General features: G+C 47.9%; 1 protein-coding gene across 2 annotated transcripts; it reads right to left on the bottom strand.

Annotated features, from left to right (window-relative positions):
* Positions 1-3151: 3151 nt before the first annotated feature.
* TMED10 (transmembrane p24 trafficking protein 10) lies at positions 3152-20385 on the bottom strand. Of its 2 annotated transcripts, XM_087747350.1 has the most exons (5): positions 20100-20377; positions 15561-15681; positions 10572-10645; positions 5856-5982; positions 3152-5379 (listed from the first exon to the last, which is right to left on the bottom strand). In XM_087747350.1, exons 1-5 carry the CDS (start codon positions 20319-20321, stop codon positions 5258-5260), a joined length of 666 nt encoding a protein of 221 aa, XP_087603476.1. In that variant the 5' UTR covers positions 20322-20377; the 3' UTR covers positions 3152-5257. The 2 variants fall into 2 exon arrangements, with proteins under 2 accessions (XP_087603476.1, XP_087603477.1); XM_087747351.1 differs by lacking the exons at positions 3152-5379; positions 5856-5982; positions 10572-10645 and adding exons at positions 10652-13964; positions 15070-15196 and having other exon boundaries at positions 20100-20385.
* Positions 20386-20756: the final 371 nt, after the last annotated feature.

Raw genomic sequence — 20756 nt, forward strand, 5'->3', positions numbered from 1 at the left:
TTGCCCATTATTATCTACAGTATCATAGAAATTCTTCCATAAAATGATAACAGTAGTAGCTACAATCAGGTTTAGCCACCCCACAGCATTGCCTTTACTATGCTTTAAAAAGCAGGGCAGTAATTCTCACAGCAAGATGCCCCTCAGGGAAGTAACAGCCGCTGCCCACTCAGGTTTGTTGGAATATGACTGAAGAATACACACCCGACTTCACACTGAATTTTTTGCTCAAGCATTGAAAGAAATCACACCACCTAGAGGCAATGTGCCATTCTGCCTCCTGCAAAATCATTACTGAAGGATGAGTTTGGATAACACTGTCATTTAAACCAAATCACGGCAAGTATCAGCCTCAGTTCAAAGATCTCGTTCATGTTTTTCAGAGTCAAGACAGTACATTGATTATGTTACTAACACAAGTAAAGAGCAGCCCTCACTGAGAAGGAAGAAATGACAAGGCACCTACATGGTTAATTATAATTAAAGACACCACCATGAGATTCCAGTTACATATGTATAGCAAGTATCTTATACCTGGAGGAAGATTATCCAAACAAAGTATATTCAGGGGAAAATAAAAGACCAAGCAGCTGGTATGGGTGAGAAAACCCTTGAGCGTAATGGTCTGCAGCAGATCAGACCACAGCTGCAATGGGATTTAGCTGGAAAACACAAGCACGCCCTCCCCTCTGCCTGCCTCAGCTGCGTGGTGGCTGTAGGAACAGCATCCCCCGTATAACCAAGAAAAAACAAGTTCACCTCATTACAACTCCAACAGGACCTCCTGGTGCAGCTTATGCAAAGATCACATAATGCAACCAATTTAAAAGCTCAGGGAAAAGGTACCTCAGGAATATCAGCTATGAAAGGAAACTAAGTGACAGAGGAAACCACAGAAGTGAGACTGAGCAACGTCAGCATGGTTCTGTCGTTGCCTTTTTTGAGTAACGTGCCCCCAAAGGAAGTTATTCAACATGTACATTTTATTGCAAAAACTGAAATAGAAGAAGTCAGATGGGTCCTTCAGGACACAGCGGCTTTCTCCAAACGTGAGCTAAACAAATGATCCTCATAGCTATGATCACTGGGATGGACACCTGGAGACCACAGGTCCTCTGGCAGGCTGTGTCAGCAAGCTGGAAGTGCAGAGGCTAATGCATTGAGTTTAAGGTGGTAAACCACATGGACCTCTGGCAACAGAAGGAGTAATCTGGCATCAACTACTCCCATTTTACAGAAAGTTTAAGCCACTTCAGCAGCAGCTGAAACAGAGCAACTCCCAACTCCTGCCAGTGCAACAGACTTCCAGTGCAAAGCAAAACAAGCTTCCTACAAATACTGCTGAGCAAATACAAGTATTTTAGTGCTGCAGCAAAAGCTTGGGCTCACCTGTTTCAGGTTTACAAAAAGGTCCAAGAAATACCAACAGGCAGTTTTTCTAAATCCTCTGCTCCTTCCACCTTCCTCAGAGAAAGGCAGGCCTGCCAGAGCCATCGCACCACCGCCAGCGCTGGCTTGGGGGAGGAAAAACAGAACAAGCACAAGCCTGACAATTTTTTCAGGCAGAGAAGGGGCAGCAGACAAAACTACCAACCCTGAACTCCTGCAGTCTTCACCAGACCCAACTTTTTTTCTCCTGTGAAAGATGTATCCATGTCACGTTTGCGCCCTCTCCTCCCCAACAAGCCACCTTCAACGTATGGGAAGTTCGTTTCCCAGAGACTTTGTTCACTAAGGGCAAGGCCATCTCAGGCATCTGAAAGACAAGTACAGCGGAGGAACACAACTATGGATATGAGAGAGACAGAAATACATCGTATGAACTGGCAGGGGTGAAGAGAGGCCATACTACTTTCCCAAACCTCTGCTGTAGGACCCCATGAAATGCACAGGCAGGAATCCCCTAATGATCTCACGGACCAGTTGCCAAACTAGTTTGAGTTGAAAGTGCCTGATCTGCCAGTTAGGAGACAACACAGGTGTTGTACACTTGGGTTATTTCTCACATACCTGAGCAGCTTGTAAGAAATGAGCAACAGTGTGCAAAATGCTCATCCCCTCCCGCGTGCAGGCACGCAGCAGCTGCAGCAGGCGCTTTGTACAGGGTGCAGCCTACGTTGGCATAGCAGGAGGGGGAATACGCGAAGATATACCTTACTTAGGAATGTTCACGCGCTGTGTTAAGTAGTGTGATAATTAAATCGTTAGTCACATTGACAAGTGGGTGGAAGAGGCTGGAAAAGTCTGATGCAGTTTGCTACAGGCAATTATAGATTTACCAGCGATGCATCTGTCACACAGAAAGATGGGCTCCAACCCAAGTATCTGCAACAGCTCAACTTTAGCCTATTTCCCAGAAGTAAAATAGAATGAAGACACCAGCTCTGCATCCGCAGTGCTGTAAAACAGCCCAGACCCACTGCCAACCTACCGCATGAGAACAGCTGTACGATTTCACATACTCAAATATTCATCCGGGCAAGAACTTGCAGAGGCTAACCTTATCCAAAGATCTGGGAATTTCCCTTCTTGAAATTCTCCCTGACAATACTAACTAGTTATGCAGCGCTTACGTGCCCCCAGATGTGGCATATCTCACCTGGCTACTGCGTGACAGAAGGCTCACAGGCTCAGCAGAGATCTGACAGCAGTTCGGTAAATACCTGACCACTCTCTTCAGTAAGCATCTGCCACTCACACAGGACCAACTCATCTTTGCAACAATTCAAATGTCCTCTAAGTACAAAACTGAAAGCAATTCCATTTGTCTTAATGTCCTACATGGGAGGTGACAGTGAAAAACTGGACCTTGCACTCTACAGCACCAGTCCTGTCTCGCTATCAGCTGCAAAATTCCTCCACATAGAGGGGTATAATTAGGAAGCGGGGGGAAGAAGGGCAACAAATGGCAACCTGTATTAGAGACACTTCGCTTGCTGTGCTGGTCCCACTCTGCAGAGAAGCCTGTGCAGCCGGTACCTTTCCCAAGCCTGGAATTCTCAAATTCTTTAGAATTAACCGTTACTGGAGAAACCCAAAGGCTTGCGAGCATCTATGTACTTGCTGCTTCTGGCGACAGGTCAGCTTGTGGGAAACAGCAGTCAGTAGGAATGTGCACAAAGAGGACAAAGATTCACACGGACAACTGAGGTGGGTTGTTTTTCCCCAAAGAAATTTTATTTGAGAAAGTTGACAAAAATCCCCCAACCAGTCATTACAAGTAAATCCACACCAGTCCCTCACACCTGCTCCCCAGTAACCCTTATCAGTACAGTGAAGATCAAAATGCAACACCAGAATGATGATAGTGTAACAGTCACCTCAGGAACTTAAGGCCTCACCACCATTTTTAAGATAAAGATATCTTTGTACTCGGATAAGGACAGGGAGAGGATATCAAAACAGACAAGACTGGAAAAGCCCCTTTCTTGTACTGTCTTTTCAAGTTACATAAAAACAAAAGCAAAAACAGATCTACAGGCTTCAAACTGTAGGACCTAAAACTACCTTCAAATGACTTCTGTAATTCAGTTCTGTGGCATCACTGCTGTTCTGCACTGTAACAGCTTTCAAAAACGTACAAGGATAAAATGGATGCAAGGGTAGAGAACTGGACTTGGGTTCTTAATATGGCTTTGTCAAAAAAGAAACAAATTAAAAGCAATCTAAGCACTTGCCAGTGGAACTAACAACTGCAGGAACTTGGCAATGGCAAAGGGGAGGCAAAATACTAAGGTATTCAGATGACAGGAGGTCATCTTTTCATCCTCTTTCCCATTGCCTCACCCTGAACAACTGTTTCCTTCCCAGCAATAGATCAGATTCAGGTCAGAAATTATAAAACCATGGGGCACGACAACCCCTTCCCTAGCCAGAAGTGCCTAGGCACAGCACAACAGAATGCTGTGCTGCTGAACCATTTACTCTGAAGGAATGCAGACAAGGTGAAAGAATTTTGATCACTGCCGAAAAACTGCAGCAGGTAAGTCCAGGAAGTTAACCAGCCTGGCTTATTTAACATCATGCCATCTGAATGGCTGAGAAACGACGAGAAGCTGCTTGCTCTCTCTGTAGTACCGCATAGGAGAATAACAGTTCTGTTGAGGACACAGTTCAGGCTCCCCCAGATTTGGAATTAGCCTATTCCTATCCTGCACTGCTGTTTTTGAGTTCATCCACATTCTTCCAACTCCTCTGCCAACCTGCAAAGCACCCTTGCACCCTCAGACCCCAGTGCAGGGCACAGGCCCCCATGCTTCACATGAGCAGCAGCCCACCTTGCTTTGAGGTCTCAGAAAATGAGATTCAGCCACCTGCCTGCTGGATAAACACTACACTGTTAGATGAGAAAAGTCTCCTGCTCAATGTAAGACCAAGTTCCCTAGCATAACCTGCTCCTATTTGCTCTGTGACTGTATCTGACCGAGGCCTCCTGTCTGCACAAGAGGCCATCCCTGACCAAGGCTTTCAGGAAAGCTGCTGCATCATTTCAGAACAAAAGAGGCAAATCCAAGACAAACACGTGGAGCAAGGGCAGGACCAAGGCTGGACAGCTTATTTGAGCAAAGCAGGCTTCTCCTTTCCAAGCTCAAACACGCTCCCAAGCCCTCCTTCCAAGGCTCCCCTTCCTCCAGGCTGAACCACCGTATGCTCAAGTGCCCTGATCTGTCAGCACAAAGACACCAGCTCCCACAGGGAGAAACACAGAGGTCCACGACAGGGACCAAACTTTGGACCTCCCTCTATCCTCAGGCCCTGCTGAAATGATGAAACCTATTGCTTTGCACTGACCTCCGTTTGCACGAGGCTTAGATCCCAGCTGGTCAGAACAGGGAATCCCCTGCCCTGCCCTGGTGCTAGCTGCATGGCACCTAAAATGCTCAGCAGGGTCAAGTGGCTCAGAGTAACACTAAAGTCACAGACAGATGGGAGACATCATCAAGCCAAGATCATAAACGGAGAACAGACAGCGCAAAAACTTGCTGCAGCTGTCATGGAAACATCTTTTTTTTTATTTAATCGCTGCCCCAGGAATCCCCAAACCCATCACAACCTCCCCCACCCACAACATCCAACAGGATTTCACAAGTCCCCCGCTGCCTCCAATGTTTAGGCTCCCCTCCTCCTTTAGGGTCCAAGTATCTGCAGAAAAGCTCCAGTCAGTGGGTATCATCTGTGAGATGGCTCCAGGGGGCCATGGCTGGGTCCCAGCGGTGTCCAGCTGGGTGTGAGAGGAGGGGGAGGAGGACTTGCTCCTTTACTCAATCAGTTTCTTAGCCTTGAAGAAGCGACGCAGGTAGAAAACCTGCCAAGTGGCCAGTCCGATGAGACAGCACATGGAGAAAATGCTGAAGTACAGAACCCGGGTGTTTGTCGACTCTGAAACAGACAACAAACCATTGCACAGGAGTTTGACATCACAGGATGCACCTCAAGAGGGCAAAGTTTCCAGGATTTTCTCTCCCTACCCATGCAAAACTTTGAAGGCAAGATATCATAAAGCATGAAGGCAAGGGCACCCAAGCACCAGCAGTACTTGAGAATAAAAGCAGAGGGAACAACAAGAAGGATGAGAGGGAACAAGGCGAAACTGCCATTAATGAGCAACATTAAACGGTACAGAATAATTCACATTAGGAATGGAGACAGAAAGAAATTATTTCTAGAGATGGAACACATAAGACTCAGTGACTGCTTCAGGCAGAGAGAAATATCAGCAGGTTTCCCTTACTAGGAACAGAACAGGCAGAGTGCGCTATAATTGCTTGATCTCCAAATGCTGTCCTAATAACACATTCAGCAGAAGTAAGGGGTCTTAGAGCTCCATCCCTCTGAAGGAGCACACAGTCTCTTACCATTCGTGTCCCTCATCTCCTCTTCTCGTTTCTTCATATAGGCAAAGTCGTTAACGATGGACTCTGAAAGATCTTCCAAGCGCCTCAATTCTACTTCCAGAGGCTTCAACTTCTCCACTTTAGCAATCTGGAAAACAGAAGAGTCAGGCAATCACTGAGCCAAAACCAAAAGCTCCCACGTGGGCTTTGACTGCCAGTTTGAACCACTCCTCCTCACATACTACAGATCTGGGGCATCCTTCCCCTAGGGAAACACCTCTACAAGCCAGAAACTACCGTTGCATAAAATGCTATCACTTCTCCCACCTGTTCTCTGAAACACACTTTCCTACTACTCCTCCTACACAACGGAGGAGCACAGTATGCATACAAGCACATTTCTTCCTTATTCGGCCTAATGTTAGCTTATTCACAGTTGGTTTCCGAGGAGTGGGTAGAAGAGCTTGCCACACGACTAAACCTCCAGTGAACAGAAGCCACAGACTGAGATATAGGTGACTAACTTACATACGCATACGATATTGTTCTATAGGCACACAGGATATTAGCACTGAGGCTCACTTTGCTAGCTGTTGCCACACACCCCAGAGAGCCCGGGCAGCCCGATTCCCAGTAGTAGTGGATTGATTACACCCACAAGAGCTCAGGGCTTTTATCACTTAGACTGATAAGGGCATCATATGCTCTTGGTAGGGACCACGCAGCTACGAAGTGCTCCACCTGCCTCACGCCACCAGATGACGCTGCTGGAATACTTACAGGACCGGCTGCCTTTGAGCCAGTTTGAAAGAAAAAGAAAAATACACTTCCCTTGTAAAAGCTGGTTTTATAGGATGTCATTTTTGGGCAGAACACGCAACCCACAGTCCTACAAGTCACAGACTTGTATCCAAAAAGAAAAATCCACAGGAAATTCAATTAGAAAGCACAGTCCACAACAGCAACTATTTAAAGCTGAATGTGTAAACACGAGTCCCTGCCCCAGTCCTGGCTGTAACCTGACTATACATTATGTAAAAGCTGTGACAAGGGCATTACTCAAAGGAAGCTAACTGCAATTCCTGCTGCTGCTACAGCGTAGGGTTTGGGTAACTCTGGTTCTTGCATAGAAGTTGTCACTATTACCAACGAGTGACACCCCCCACCATGAAGGCCAGATGCCATGTCCCGGAGTAATGCAGCAGAAGAAAGATGCGCTACAGAAAACACATGGAGCACCTGCAGCTCACCGCCGGTCTCACCGCCACACAGGATTACTCAGACATGAGCTGCAGGATGGCATCCCTCAGCAGTCCAGGTGCCGACAGGCAGGCAACAGGGCACCCAGGGTGTAGGCATCCCCAAAACACTGCTTCCAGAGGCAGCTGCCTGGGCGTCGGAGCCCATCTGAAGAGATGCTCGTGACCAGGCCAGTGCTAGCTAATCAGCCATTTCACTGAAGGGTCTCCCATGACATGTGTATCCTGGCAAGCAGCAGGCCCTCAAGCAGTCATCTGAGGATTTTTATTGCTGAGGCGAGCTGTATATTATAGCTCTGCCAGCACAGCAGTGTCAATTCAGAGTCTGTTTGTGAGGAGGGGTAGGAAACGGGAGGTTAAACCCCTCCCGCTTTCTAGCCAATAGGTTGTACTGACAAAACCCTGGACACATATCTGCCAGCAGAGCTTTGCTGAAAAACTGGCACCAGCATAAGTGTGCCTATGGCCCAGACTCTGCTGACACAGCTAGAGCAGCAGGTCTGTAACACACACAAGGTCTCAGGCAGCTCTACTGAGGAGCTAACACTGCGTTGACTGGCTCCATTATCTTCCTGAAGGGCATTTTTCCTCATTCACAGAGGGCTACAAAGGTTCCACTGGGAAAAAACAAGGCTTGTCTGCTCCACCCTGCATCCCTTCAGCTGTTCTTAACAGGTACAGCTATAAACATCTGATAGCTACTTTCAGTCCTGCATGTACTCCAAGACGCACATCCTGGAACCTCTTTCATCCTTAGTGAAGCCAAGATGCACAGCTGCTCCAAGCAATTTTGTAAAAAGCCCACCAAGCATCTGGAATGGTGGAAGGTTCCTAGAAGGAACATCTGGACCACCAGAACAACTGAGACAACAACTCCACTGAACTTCTCAGGGGCCACTCAAAGATTCATTAAAGCCTAACTCTCTTCCTAGCATAGAAATAATCATAGAATCGTTAAGGCTGGAAAAGACCCTTAAGATCATCGAGTCCAACCGTTAACCTGGCACTGCCAAGTCCACCATGAGCACCACGTCTACCCTTCTTTTAAATACCTCCAGGGATGGAGACGCAACCACTTCCCTGGGCAGCCTGTTCCAATGCCTGACTACCCTTTCGGTGAAGAAGTTTTTCCTAATATCCAACCTAAACTTCCCCTGGCACAGCTTGAGGCCATTTCCTCTTGTCCTATCACTCGTTACAAGGGAGAGGAGACCCACCCCCACCTCGCTACAACCTCCTTTCAGGGAGTCGTAGAGAGCGATAAGGTCTCCCCTCAGCCTCCTCTTCTCCAGACTAAACAACCCCAGTTCCCTCAGCCGCTCCTCATAAGACTTGTGCTCTAGACCCTTCACCAACTTCGTTAGCCTTCTTTGGACACACTCCAGCACCTCACACCATAGCCAAGAATTGGCAAGGAGTAGCTGATCTGGAAAGGAACCTAGACCGCCAAGCCTTCTTGGTGCCCTCTGAAAAGTCTTTTTGCTTTTCCCTACCTTCATTTCTACTTATTGAATGAAGAAAGTTATTCCTCCCTACCCCAGAGAACTAAGGGACGACACTGCCATGTAGTTAGGTTTCCTAACCCAGCTCACTCTCCCAGTTGCTTTGCTCCAAGAATGTCTGCATCTATGAAACCTTATGAAGCCAGACTTGGACATCACCCCTCCTCTCAATGCATATATCCATGCACAAGCAGGACAGTATCAGTGACCCTCGTTCAACTCCCTGCATCAAGTCCCCTTGCAGCAGTTCAACAAGAACTGGGGAAGAAGACAGGTCACTGGTACCTTACAGCAGATGAACATCACAAGCAAAAGACTCAAAAAGGCAGCAATTCCAGGAGAGAAACCCAAGCAACAGTCCTCCCTTCCAAGGCCTTACAGCAACCTGTCAAGTTAAAACGCACAAATACTACAGCAACCTGGGGAGAGAGAGGATGAAAAAAAGAAAACACACTGCAAAGCAGTGTGGGTAAACATCCGTAGCAGCTGTAGAAACAGTAAACCAGTTTGAGTCCTTTTCAGACGCACTGCTCAACAAGGCTCAGCACAGTCTGCCAGTCTGAGAGGTCCTCACAAGTCAAGGATGCTTGCCAGCACTGCCAAGATCTGCATTTGGTATCAGGTAGGACTGCAAGTCTAAATTCTTCTTATCCTGTGTTTCTCCATGGACCTTTTCCATCAATCTAACTACACTGATGAGCATAACGGGTACTTATTCGAAGACAGTTTTATCAGTACAACCAGTGAGTACGTAGATATACGGGCATAAGAGAACCTTTCTGCACAGGGACAATGTTTCTAAGTAGCACTACAGTAACATAACTCAGAGTATGCTGTGGGATTATATTTAAAGACATTCTGTAAGTGTAGTCACCATAATCCTCCCAGTTATGCTCTGAGGGGTCATCCCATAAGATTTCAACATCTTGTAAACCTTCACTAGCTGATTGCCAGACAGCTGGCCCAATGATTGCTGTGGTCTTCTCTGACGCCAAGCGCTTTTTTTATTCTCCACGTAGGATGTGCTCTAGACTGACTTAAGCCACGCAGGACCAACTAGCCCAAAGCTCAAAAGGATATAAAAACTCCAGCATGCTCATCTCAGAAATTCATTCATTTTCTAATTGGCACCATACACAGCCTCCTCTGCTACCCACTCTCCTCCCTAAGGCATCTCCCACGCTGTTGTGCGCAGTGGACGCAGCACTCATTTGCAGGACCCTTTCTCCACCAACAACTTTCATTTTCTCAGGCACAGGCTCTGTGCTGGGGGGTGATTGACCTCAAATTCTAGCGAGCCAAAAGCACAGTAGCAGCCGTCAAAGTTCAGCATCCAAACCAGCCAGGACTGTCCCAGCCACAAAGCAACTGCTATTCCACACAGATGGCTCTTGGGTCCAAGAAAGCTATGTCCTCCTAAGATGAAAACATTTAGGCTTTATGCCTGTTCACAATGTCATGCCTTCAAACCAAATACCCATTTCACACCAGCTACTACTCTGCCAAACACCTTTACATCGATACACTGCTAGTTTTTAGAAATGCACAAGTGCCATTTCAGGGCTGTTGAGCCAATACATCTTACAGTCAGGAAGGTAAGAACAGTAACAATGCAACTTCACCTTTAGGAGGATCTGATATTAACCTAAAATGCCCTCTGCTGCTGGGGTTGGGGAAACTTCACATCTCAGTCTCTTGTTGCCTCTAATACCTATGCCCAGAAGCTGGGTCACGCTGTCCTAGCAAAGAAATTCACACATTAGGCTCCAGTTCCCAGAGTACAGAATTAATTTTAGTTGACGTTTGTCTTTTTTTTCCTCCCCTAACAAACAAAGCTTCACTGGAATTGTAGGTTGCAGACAGACTTTCATCACCGCTGGGAAAACAGCTTCCCATCATGAGCCCCAGATCTACAAATGGCATCACGTGAGTGCTGGGAAAGGGGAGCCTGCAGTGCAGGCAGCCAGGGGACATACCTCCTCGTAGTTCTTTGCTTCAACTCCATGCTTCATATCCAGAATCACGAGCTGGTCCGGCATCCTCCCTGTTCCTGGAAGCATAATGAAAGGATTCATTGTGCGAAACATTCAGCCTGCCAGGAAATCACCAGCTCTCTCCACCACTGAGGAAGAACTCACAACATCCCTCCCCTCCCTCCATGTCTGCAGCTAACTGCGGAGGCAGCACAGTCCAGCCTAAAAATACAGAGACTTCACAATAAATCCTGGCTGAAGGAAAGCCTCCCAAAGATAATGAGAACAAGCTGTAACTAAAAGCGCTAAGTGTGTGTAGGATGCAAATCACTGTAAAAACTGCAGAGGATTAGAAGATGAATACCAGCTGCTATGAGACAGCCTGGCGAAAGACAAGTCACCCAGAGGGACAAATATTCAACTGGGGAGCCCACGTTCCTCCTAGCAGGAAGTGCACCGGCAATTCATCAAGGTTACTGGGGTTGTAAATGATTTTACATTCAAAGGAGCAGAAGGTAAACTGCTCTAATTGAGCAATATGGCATATGGGGACTACTGACCCTTGCATGCTGCAGTATCTGCAAAAATGAAGGTAATCCCTTTACCAATGTATCTTTTCATGGAAAGAACATCTCAGATGTCCAAGACCCACACTGCTAATGCAAACCCCAAGATGGCAAGAGGTTTCTGAAGCTGGGAAAACACCACTTCAGAGAACTGCCAGCTGGAGCCACACAAACAGCGAGTAGAATAAGGCTGCAGTCAACAGCACATTAGGTATCTTTTAAGGCTGTAACCCCCCAAGCTAGCGACACCTATGGCTAATAGCTTCTTTTAACTGCTACAAACTGTCACATCCGAGAACATTCACAAGAGGAGAAAAAAAAAAAATATATATATAGGACAGGCATATAAGATACCCTAAAGAATGCAGCACATCAGCTGACCCAAGTATCATATTCCACTATAGAATCATAGAAGAATCGTAGAATCGTTTAGGTTGGAAAAGACCTTTAAGATCATCAAGTCCAACCCTTAACCTAGCACTGCCAAGTCCACCACTAAACCACGTCCCTATGCACCACGTCTACTCTTCTTTTAAATACCTCCAGGGATGGGGACTCAACCACTTCCCTGGGCAGCCTGTGCCAGTGCCTGACCACCCTTTTAGTGAAGAAATTTTTCCTAATTTCCAACCTAAACCTCCCCTGGCACAACTTGAGGCCGTTTCCTCTTGTCCTATCGCTTGTTACTTGGGAGAACAGACTGACCCCCACCTCACTACAACCTCCTTTCAGGGAGTTGTAGAGAGTGATAAGGTCTTCCCTCAGCCTCCTCTTCTCCAGGCTATACCACCCACAAGGGAAATGTCTGTACATAACACATTCCCAAATCCCAGCATGTCGGGGCATACAGTTGTCCTCATCTGGCTGCCAGCAAAACACAAGGTCTGAATTCACTTATACTATGAATTTCAGTGTCTTTATCCAGGAGCATGTCCAATACTCACACTTTGCCTCAGGAGGCTGCCAGGTGGCCATTCCCTCAGTCCACAAACAAATTCAATGCACAGGTTACACTGGGTCACTCCAGTCATAGCTAGGAAGATACTCTAGATCTTCAGTACAACGTCCCCAGATTTTCTCTCTACCCATTGAACAGCTCTTCAACACCAGAGTAGAATCATCTCCACCTTCTACTGTTAGCAGAACATGGAATAACCTACTGACAAGACGGTCTATATCAACTACAAACTGTTTCTTAAATTTCCTGAGGGATACAGGAGCTCAAAATTCAAACCCAGCTACATAAGAGCCCAATGGATAAATTAGTATTAGGATGGAATTTTTTGGTTTTCTTATAGAAGACCGGTTACTGTACACACAAACTAAAATCCCAGCACTGTTTAACAGACAGGTTGTATACAACGACCCAGTGCTCCTTTCTCTATCCACAAGTTTTGACTGCTTATGCCATACATATACCAGCTTGCATGGAGACTGGCAGGTAGGACAGCCGACAGCAGCTGCAGAAGAAAATTCAAAGCACACAGTTCAGTGAGAGGTTTTTTTTTTAAAGTTCTTTAAATTACAGCAACTTGGGTGGAGAACTGGAGCTTCCAGGAAGAGATGAGAAAGATAAAAAGGCCAGTGAACAGAAGAACAGAACTGGAAGGATTAATTTGTCAGGCTGGAAGGGAAAGCTGCCAAGAGGCAAAAAGAAAGCAGAGACCTTAGAGCTGCTGGGTGCAAAGGGATGGAAAGCAGACATTCTGCAAGAAGTTAACATTGTCAGGGACTGGCCTGGAAAAACTCAAGCTGCTCTTCTACAAGTTTACTGAGCCCAAGGCACTAGGCAGCTCCCTTCACACTCATCAAATCCTCAGTAACTCCGTGCTCCTCCAGCAGCCAGGGCTCGCCGGAGCAGACTGGATCAGCAGCAAAGAGAAAAACAGTTAAGTCCCAGAGATCTTGAATGAAACTGATACCTACATCCCCCAGGAGGTCTTCAAGAGGTCATCTCACATGAGCACAGAACTGTTTCCTGGGAGATTAGGGGAGCTCCCAATTGGCAAAGTCAGAGGAAAAACAGGATGGTTGAACTGGATGTCAAAAAATTTTCCCACAGGAATTCCAGAAAAAGTTAGCCATAATGCTCTTAAGAAAGTCCAGGAAGAGATGGTTTACAGAAGGAGCAAAGACGTAAAGATTAGCACACAGGAAGAGCCCTACAGGGGAGCAGGTAGTGCAGGCCAGGCTCTTCACCTCAGAGATTAGCACAAGGTGTAAGAGTAAGTGTGCCTGGGAACAGAGCACTTGTCAGGAAGACAGGACCCTTCTACCCTGGAAGAGGGAAAAAAGCCTGTCATGCGAACACCCACAGCTCCAAGAAGCACCCCAAGAATGCCTCCATTCTGATAAGGTGGACCTTCTAAATAGGATCTCCTTCTCACTTCCTCTTCCTCATTTCTGTGGTTAAGGGTTGAGAAATCCCAGTTGCTTAGACCTCTCAGGTCCCAACGGCTCTGGGCTTCCTCTACCAACAGTTTTTCTCTTCCAGTACTCCACCAACATCCTCCTTGGCTGCTGCACTACAAGTCCTGACTACTTACTTGATGAGACTGTGAAAAAAACCCCAAACCTTTAAAGAGAAACATGGGGATAAAACAGCACTTGGTCAGTTCCCCCATTTCCATGCTGACCTTATGGAGGAAACAAGGCACTTCCTTGTGACGTCGTTACTTCTTCCACAGTACCTTAACCAAGTCCTGCAGATGATCAAGCCTCACAGTGCCACCTACCTTACTTTAATACGTCCTTGATTTCCAGCACAGGCGTGGGAAATCTGGAGATGTTCACCATGCAGCAGCTCTCTTTAGCATTGAATTTGGGGCACCTGGGTCCAAAAAGAAACGGACAGCTTGGAGGCCCCTAAAGAGAAATCCTCCAGAAGAGAGGATCCAGCTGCTCAGTTGAACAGCTCTAGCTTTTGGCACCTCGACACCCCACTGGTCATCAGGTAGAAGCTGCATTTAGAAATATTTTATCCTCATCAGTACTGAAAGCTTTAAACCAAACTTGCAACAATACAAGGGAGCCAGGGAACAAACATTTGCTACAATCAAAAGAGCTATAAGGGGCTCAGTCTAAGCAAGAAACCTCTGGTCACAAGCACTGAAATAAGAGTCTAGACACAACTAAAGAAAGAAGCCTTTCCCACTTCCGTGGGTGATCACATGGAAGCTATGAAAGGATTTGTGGGACTGTCTGGAGACTTCCCAAATACCCAGGTGTTGGACAGTAAATAGCATGAGTGACTCCCAGATGAGTCACTAGTGCCTACATGTCTTGATGTGTTAAGGAGCGTTTGGAAGCCCTACCTTTGGAGTGAAATAAAAGCAAAATCCTGAGCATTTGGGGTCACTGCCTTATCTGTAAAATACTATAGAAGAGATGTTACAAGCCAGATCCCTCCCAATCCCAGCAAAGATAGCCTTCTCTTTCTGTAAAGTTCTCTTCAACTTGCAAACTATTTGCATGTTATACTTGGAGCAGAACAGCAAAACAGTGGCTGCCTTTCAACAGGTATGAGGAATGCTGCTAGTAACTGCCCTGTGAAGTGCCTGGGATCTTTTAAGATAAGACCTAAGAAGAACCAGGTCCAGGAAGCAGAACTCTGACAGCGACTGTGGAAAAGATGCAAGCACCTACGAACTTGCACGCGCTCACACCACCGCAAATGAGACTGGAGCCCATGTATTGGCTGTTTTCAGCACGTCTGTCCTGAAGTTGAGCCCAGCCACTCAAAGCAGCACATGCGTCACACTCACAGGAAACGAGCCTCGGCGCTCGTTAGGCAACCATCCCTGCAGCACAAATGCAAGGCTGACATCCTGCTCATTTCCCCTTCCCTTTATCGACCACTTAGAGAGCAGCTGCGGGTGCAAACCAAGGCCACGTTCTCTATACACACACCCCAACCCCAGAAAACGGTTGCTAACCTAACGCAGGATTGCTGCCAAGTACACATTGTGGAGAGACCATGTTGCACCAAATGTGGAGAGATGGTCAGCTGGGGAGAAAGACAGGGTCCTGGAGATGATGGCATCCTGCTCTGTCCTGGCTCGACTGCAAGATGGGGAGAAGCATGAAAAGGGCAAAAGAGGTATAGTTTGCTCCCCGGTACTGCCACTTATTGCAGCTGTGGTAACCTCTGCGGGAGGAACATAGAGGTCACCCTCTGTGTTCCCTTTCAGAGGAAACCCAAGCGCTCTACACGACAACCACAGAGGATTACTTAACTTCAAATGCAACACCGACAGCAGATATTCTGCAGTGAGATTGCCCACAAGCTCCTGAAGGTCAGCTTTAGAAGTCAAACAGTGCTCCGAGGACCACACTCAGGATCACTTTGCCTATACCCCTAATCCACACATCTACATAAACTTGTTTGGAAGCTAGAAGCAGCCAACAGACCTTTCACTTCACTTACCCACAGGAAGCTTGCTCTCAAAACAGGCCTCAAACATATCATAGTCTTCTGTGGTGAAGGCAAACTTGCCCTTAGTGGCATCCTCCTTGGCATACAGGATGTGCCCAGCTGAGTCAGTTATCTGTAAAAGAGACAACGGGAGTGAGGGACATAGTGCTTCACTGCCACAGGCTCACACTGCCTGTGCTATGCGGGAAGAGTTCTCGTAGCATCCCCTTTGGAGCTGCTGCACTCTCCTTTCAACAGCCTCCCTCCTTCCTCACAACTATATCAATTCCTCTCTTCCTCATCCCTACTCCAGGAGCTGACAAAGTCAGAGTGCCTCGAAGGTAATTATTGACTCTCAGATTAAACAAAAAAAGAACTCCACCAAAAAACAACCAACCAACCAACCAACCCCCAAACCACACCAATTCCTCTTCCTCCTATAACCTCTGAATGGAGACTACATTTAGGAACTCTAGCTGAACTGTTACTCGTTGTGTTCTATTTGCAAGCAAAATTCATAAATTCCCATAGCAACAGAGATACGGAGAAGCTTTACGGGACAAAAAAAGACTCATTCCCCAGAAGATGGAATGGAGAATGGCATATCTATTCCTCTAGAAATGAACCATCAGTGTGGCCCCGAGTTATACAAGGTCTGGGTGCCAAGATCCATAAAAGTGCCCACTTCAGAGGACAATTCAGACTACACAGACAGAATAATGACTGCCTTGCTCTACGTCTATGAAATTACTAAGAATAGGCAAAAACTGTAGAAGGTCTACAAAAATGCTTCAACAAAGAATAAAAAAAAAGGACACACATTTCATGACGCAGACTTGAGAATCATTGTGCTCAATTAAAAGTTCCATCCAGTTGAAATACTCTGACCATGGAGAGGGGGGGGAAAAAAACCGAAGGCATTACAATACTGCATGAAAATCAACAGTGTGCATTCCCACTGGAATGCTTCCCAGTTTTCCTCAACTCTACCCTTCAACAGGTATGTCTGAAGAAGCATGAGTGCTAAAGTTACTACAGGTATTTGAAAGTCTTAGAGGTGAAGACACTAAAAAGCTTCGGAATAATTTTAAAGGTGTATAAGACAGAAGTATACAAAATAATTTGTGGTATGGAGAAGGTAAGTCAGACATTCTCCTTTACTCCGTCTTATAACAGAAAAACAGCCTCATTTCCCTGTACAAAGACCACACAAAAGGGCTATGTACCCAAAATTATTCTACGGAAACACTCTTCTTTCTTCTTATTAGGACACCTAATTAACTCCCTGCCACAGGATACCACTGATGCCAGCAGCCTGCTGGACTCGGAACAGGTGCAGACCTTCATGTGGACAGTGAGAGTTGCTGCATTAGGCAGGAAAAATAATAAAGTATATAGATCCTCATGCTTCAGGATATAAACCATAGCAGGCAAGACTTTAGGAACAAGCTTCCTCTACATACAGATCATCCCATAATTGTCTGTTATGGGATTTGTTGTAGCTTCCCTTGTAGCATATGGTATTTGTCAGCGTCTGAGAACGAGGAGCACCGCTCTCCTCCTGCGCTGCAGTTTCTGCTCAGAGCTCTACCTGTATTCAAGCAGCGAGCAGATGAAAGCATGCCTGCGCAGTCAGGCACAGGCAGCTGCGTTGCCATCCTCCTGCCACAAGCCACCAATACAAGCCACCTCCTGTCTGGAAGCCACCAGACTGTCAGAAGGACCCAGCTCAAGTCAGCAGGCCCTGTTGGAATGCCAGACTGTCTGCAGCTGACCACACAGACACGGTGTAAAATCATAGAATCATAGCATTGTTTAGGTTGGAAAAGACCTTTAAAATCATCAAGTCCAACCCTTAACCTAGCACTGCCAAGTCCACCACTAAACCACGTCCCTACGCACCACATCTACCTGTCTTTTAAACACCTCCAGGGATGGGGACTCAACCACTTCCCTGGGCAGCCTGTTCCAATGCCTGACTGCCCTTTCGGTGAAGAAATTTTTCCTAGCAGCCAATCTAAACCTCCCCTGGCGCAACTTGAGGCCATTTCCTCTTGTCAAAAGCACGTGTTTTGGCCACCATACGGTGCATACTGTTCAATGGAGCGGTCCTGATTAACCAAGATGCTAGCCTCATCAGGGTGATATCACATAATCTGCACACCGGGTTCTCCATCCCAAGAAGTGGTGACAAGAACACAGTAAAGAAAGCTCTCAAATGTCCCTATTATTTTGAGCACTATCCCCTTAGGGCTTTGTAGACACCGGAGCTAATCTTTAGCTAGAGGATATTACGCAGCTTGATCCATTTTTGCCCTTTGCAGCTCTAGCAATAGCCTGCTCATGAACAGGATTCTGGACAGTAAAAGCTCTGCTGTCTGCTTTCATCAAAACTGAATAGCATTACCCAAATCGGCCAAATACACTGCCCATTCAGCTGGGCGTGCGGGGGCAGGAGAAGCTGCTAATAGCCCAGCCAGAAGACTTGTGGGGGAGTTGACCTGAAAGGGATTTTTCATGCTATTCTAACGTTATTTACGGTAACGCAATCCCCTACAGACAGGGCATTGTTCGCCCTTGACAAACAGCCTGACGGTTCCCCAAACCGCCAGCCTCGACAATGGGGCAGAGGCACGTGGCCGGGCCCAAGTGAGACCTCAGCCGCCCCGCCGCCGCCCCTCGGCAGCCAGCTGGCAGAGCCCGCGGATTCCTCCAAAACAGAGGCTGCCACTGTTAGCGCTGGGGTATCACACACACAAAACTTAGCTCACCAGCAGCAACCAAACTGAGCCCAGCCAGGATTAACTACCAACCTCCTGTGTTCGGTGGCCCGACCCAGGGGATCAAAGCAGACCGTCCAGTGCAGAAGGAGAGAGACCACCAGCAGGCACGATGTCCTGAACTAACCTTACCCACACAGACACAAAGAGAAAGCATGCACCTAGCAGAGGGGTTACAGCACTTACAATAGGCCCAGCATGTTGGGAGGCCACAGCGTACCTGAACAATAAGAAGGAAAGCAAGAATTGCATAAATTATTATTTCTGCTTTGTAGCTTTTCAAACTAGTACAGGGCTTTTTTTTTTTTTCCTCTTTAATTTTTATTTTGCAGTTAGAATAAAATAGAACTTTCACGAGCAGTCCTACCTGGATACCAGCTTCAGCAACAAAGCCAGACTAAGACCCAAGAGTGGGATTCATTGCTTCACCACCTCCCTAGACAAATCCTCTGTCATAAAAGTGAGTTTTGGAAGAGACTGTGGGGTCAGTTGATCTAAGAGTGGGCAACCAGAGAAGCAGGAGGCTTGATCACCAGGTGGTAGGAGACAGATGGGAATGTGGCACTCGATCTGAAATACATGCACCTTACCAGGCAAATACTACACCAACATTTTACAGCATTAAAGCTGCTTGGCTCTGCCTACACACAGACAAGATTCCTCTTACAAATGACGTAAGAACAGCAGAACAAGATTTTTAAAAAAGCAAGACTCCAGGAACAGCCTTCTCTAGCCATAACTGCCAACAACCCAAGGCCTTCGGGCGTCTGTAGGCAGATGCTGGAAGGGCAACTTGATTTCAGGAGATCTCAAATACTCACTCAACAACACTGAGTTCAGAGACTCCTGAGCAGACTGTCCTGTCTCTGTTTGTGTGCTTGCTTTCAAAGCCTTTGGAAGCTTAGACAGAAATAAAAGACAGACAGAAAGCTGTTAAGAACTGACTACGTAGCAATAGACCTTACCCAGCTAGCTGGGAAATCTGAAGAAAGCCTGGGGAAGGCAGATTGTGGACAGAATTAAAGCGAAGCTGTTGAAGTTTTAAGAGCTGCTTGTCACATCGTTGTATTAGTCACATTATATTCTGCTGACCCTTCCCCTATACTCCCTAAAGATCCTTTAGGATCCTTTTCTTCCCCGGTAGCAAACACCTGCCTCCTTAAAATCCACACGAGCCATGACACAGCAAGATGGGAACAGCCATTTTGCGTACCAAAACCTTGTTTCTAAGCCTTCACCTCACCCTTTCCCGGCGGCCTGCTGCTCCATCCCGCCGTGCCAGGCCGTGCGCCGGGAGGGAGCCCTTGGAAAGCCACGTCACCGTAATTCTTTCTTCCTTACGCGGTGCCAGCAGCCTTAGGACAGCCTTATCGCAGCGGCCCGTCCCGCCGGCCGACCTATAATCCGCACGCCGTTTGGCGTGCGGATTATAGGTCGGCCGGCGGGACGGGCCGCTGCGACTAGATCTTTGGGGGGAAAAAGCTCGTATTTGGCTCAAGTGAATATCCTACCCCGCTCCCTTTCTACCCAATACCCAGATGGCAAAGCCCCAGGCGACCCCATCCTTCCCCCAGCTTCGCCACAGGCAGGAGGCCAGGCCGGCTGTAAACCCACGCGTGGGGCCGATGTCACGCGTGGAAAACGTCACCCATCCCCACGCCCCGCCCCCGCCCGGGCGGGGAGGCGGGGCCACGCCGCCCGCCCCGGCCTACCCCCGCTCCCCCGCCCGCCCCCCCACCCGTCTGCCGGGGCGCCGCCGCCGCCGCCGCACCTTGAGGTTGGCGGAGGGTCCGGTGGAGGAGCCCGGCGGGGCGCCGATCTCGTACTCGCCCGTGACCAGCGTGTCGCGGTGGATCTCCTCCCGCAGGCACTTCCGCGCCTTGCCCGGCAGCTGGAAGGAGATGGGCCGCGCCGGGCCCACCAGCAGCAGCAGCAGCAGCGCCAGGAGCGGGGCCTGCCCGAGGCGGGGGCGGCCGGGCGGCGGCAGCGGCATGGCGGCGGCTCCGGGTGCGGCAGGCCGGGCCTCCGCCTCCCCCACACGTGACCAACGCCGCCGCCTGCGTCACGGCGGGGGCGGGGCCGGGCCGTGCGGGGCGGGGCCTCGTCCCAGGGGTCCCGCGCAAATGGGGGTTGGGTGGGGGGCGGGCCGCCGAGGGCTGTCCCTTCCAGCGGGCTCCTTGGTGGTTAGTGAATGGTTAACGGCATTCATTCATTAAGAAGGGATGATAAGGATTAATAATAATCTCCTCCGCTAAAGAAAGGGAAAATTTTAAAAAATCAAACGGTGCTCCCGCGCAGGGGAGCGTGCCGCGGAGTTCCCTACCCGGGCCCTTCTCCGGGAGGTGCCCTTGCTGCTTAACTATTATTTTTTTAAATTTCTGAGTAATTTCCCTCTTGTCTTCTTCAGCCAAGAAAATTCAGTTTGGTC

Source organism: Nipponia nippon, unplaced genomic scaffold, assembly GCF_047370975.1.
Source record: "Nipponia nippon isolate SJK-2023a ecotype South Korea unplaced genomic scaffold, ASM4737097v1 scaffold_11, whole genome shotgun sequence".
Classification (NCBI taxonomy): Eukaryota; Metazoa; Chordata; class Aves; order Pelecaniformes; family Threskiornithidae; genus Nipponia; species Nipponia nippon.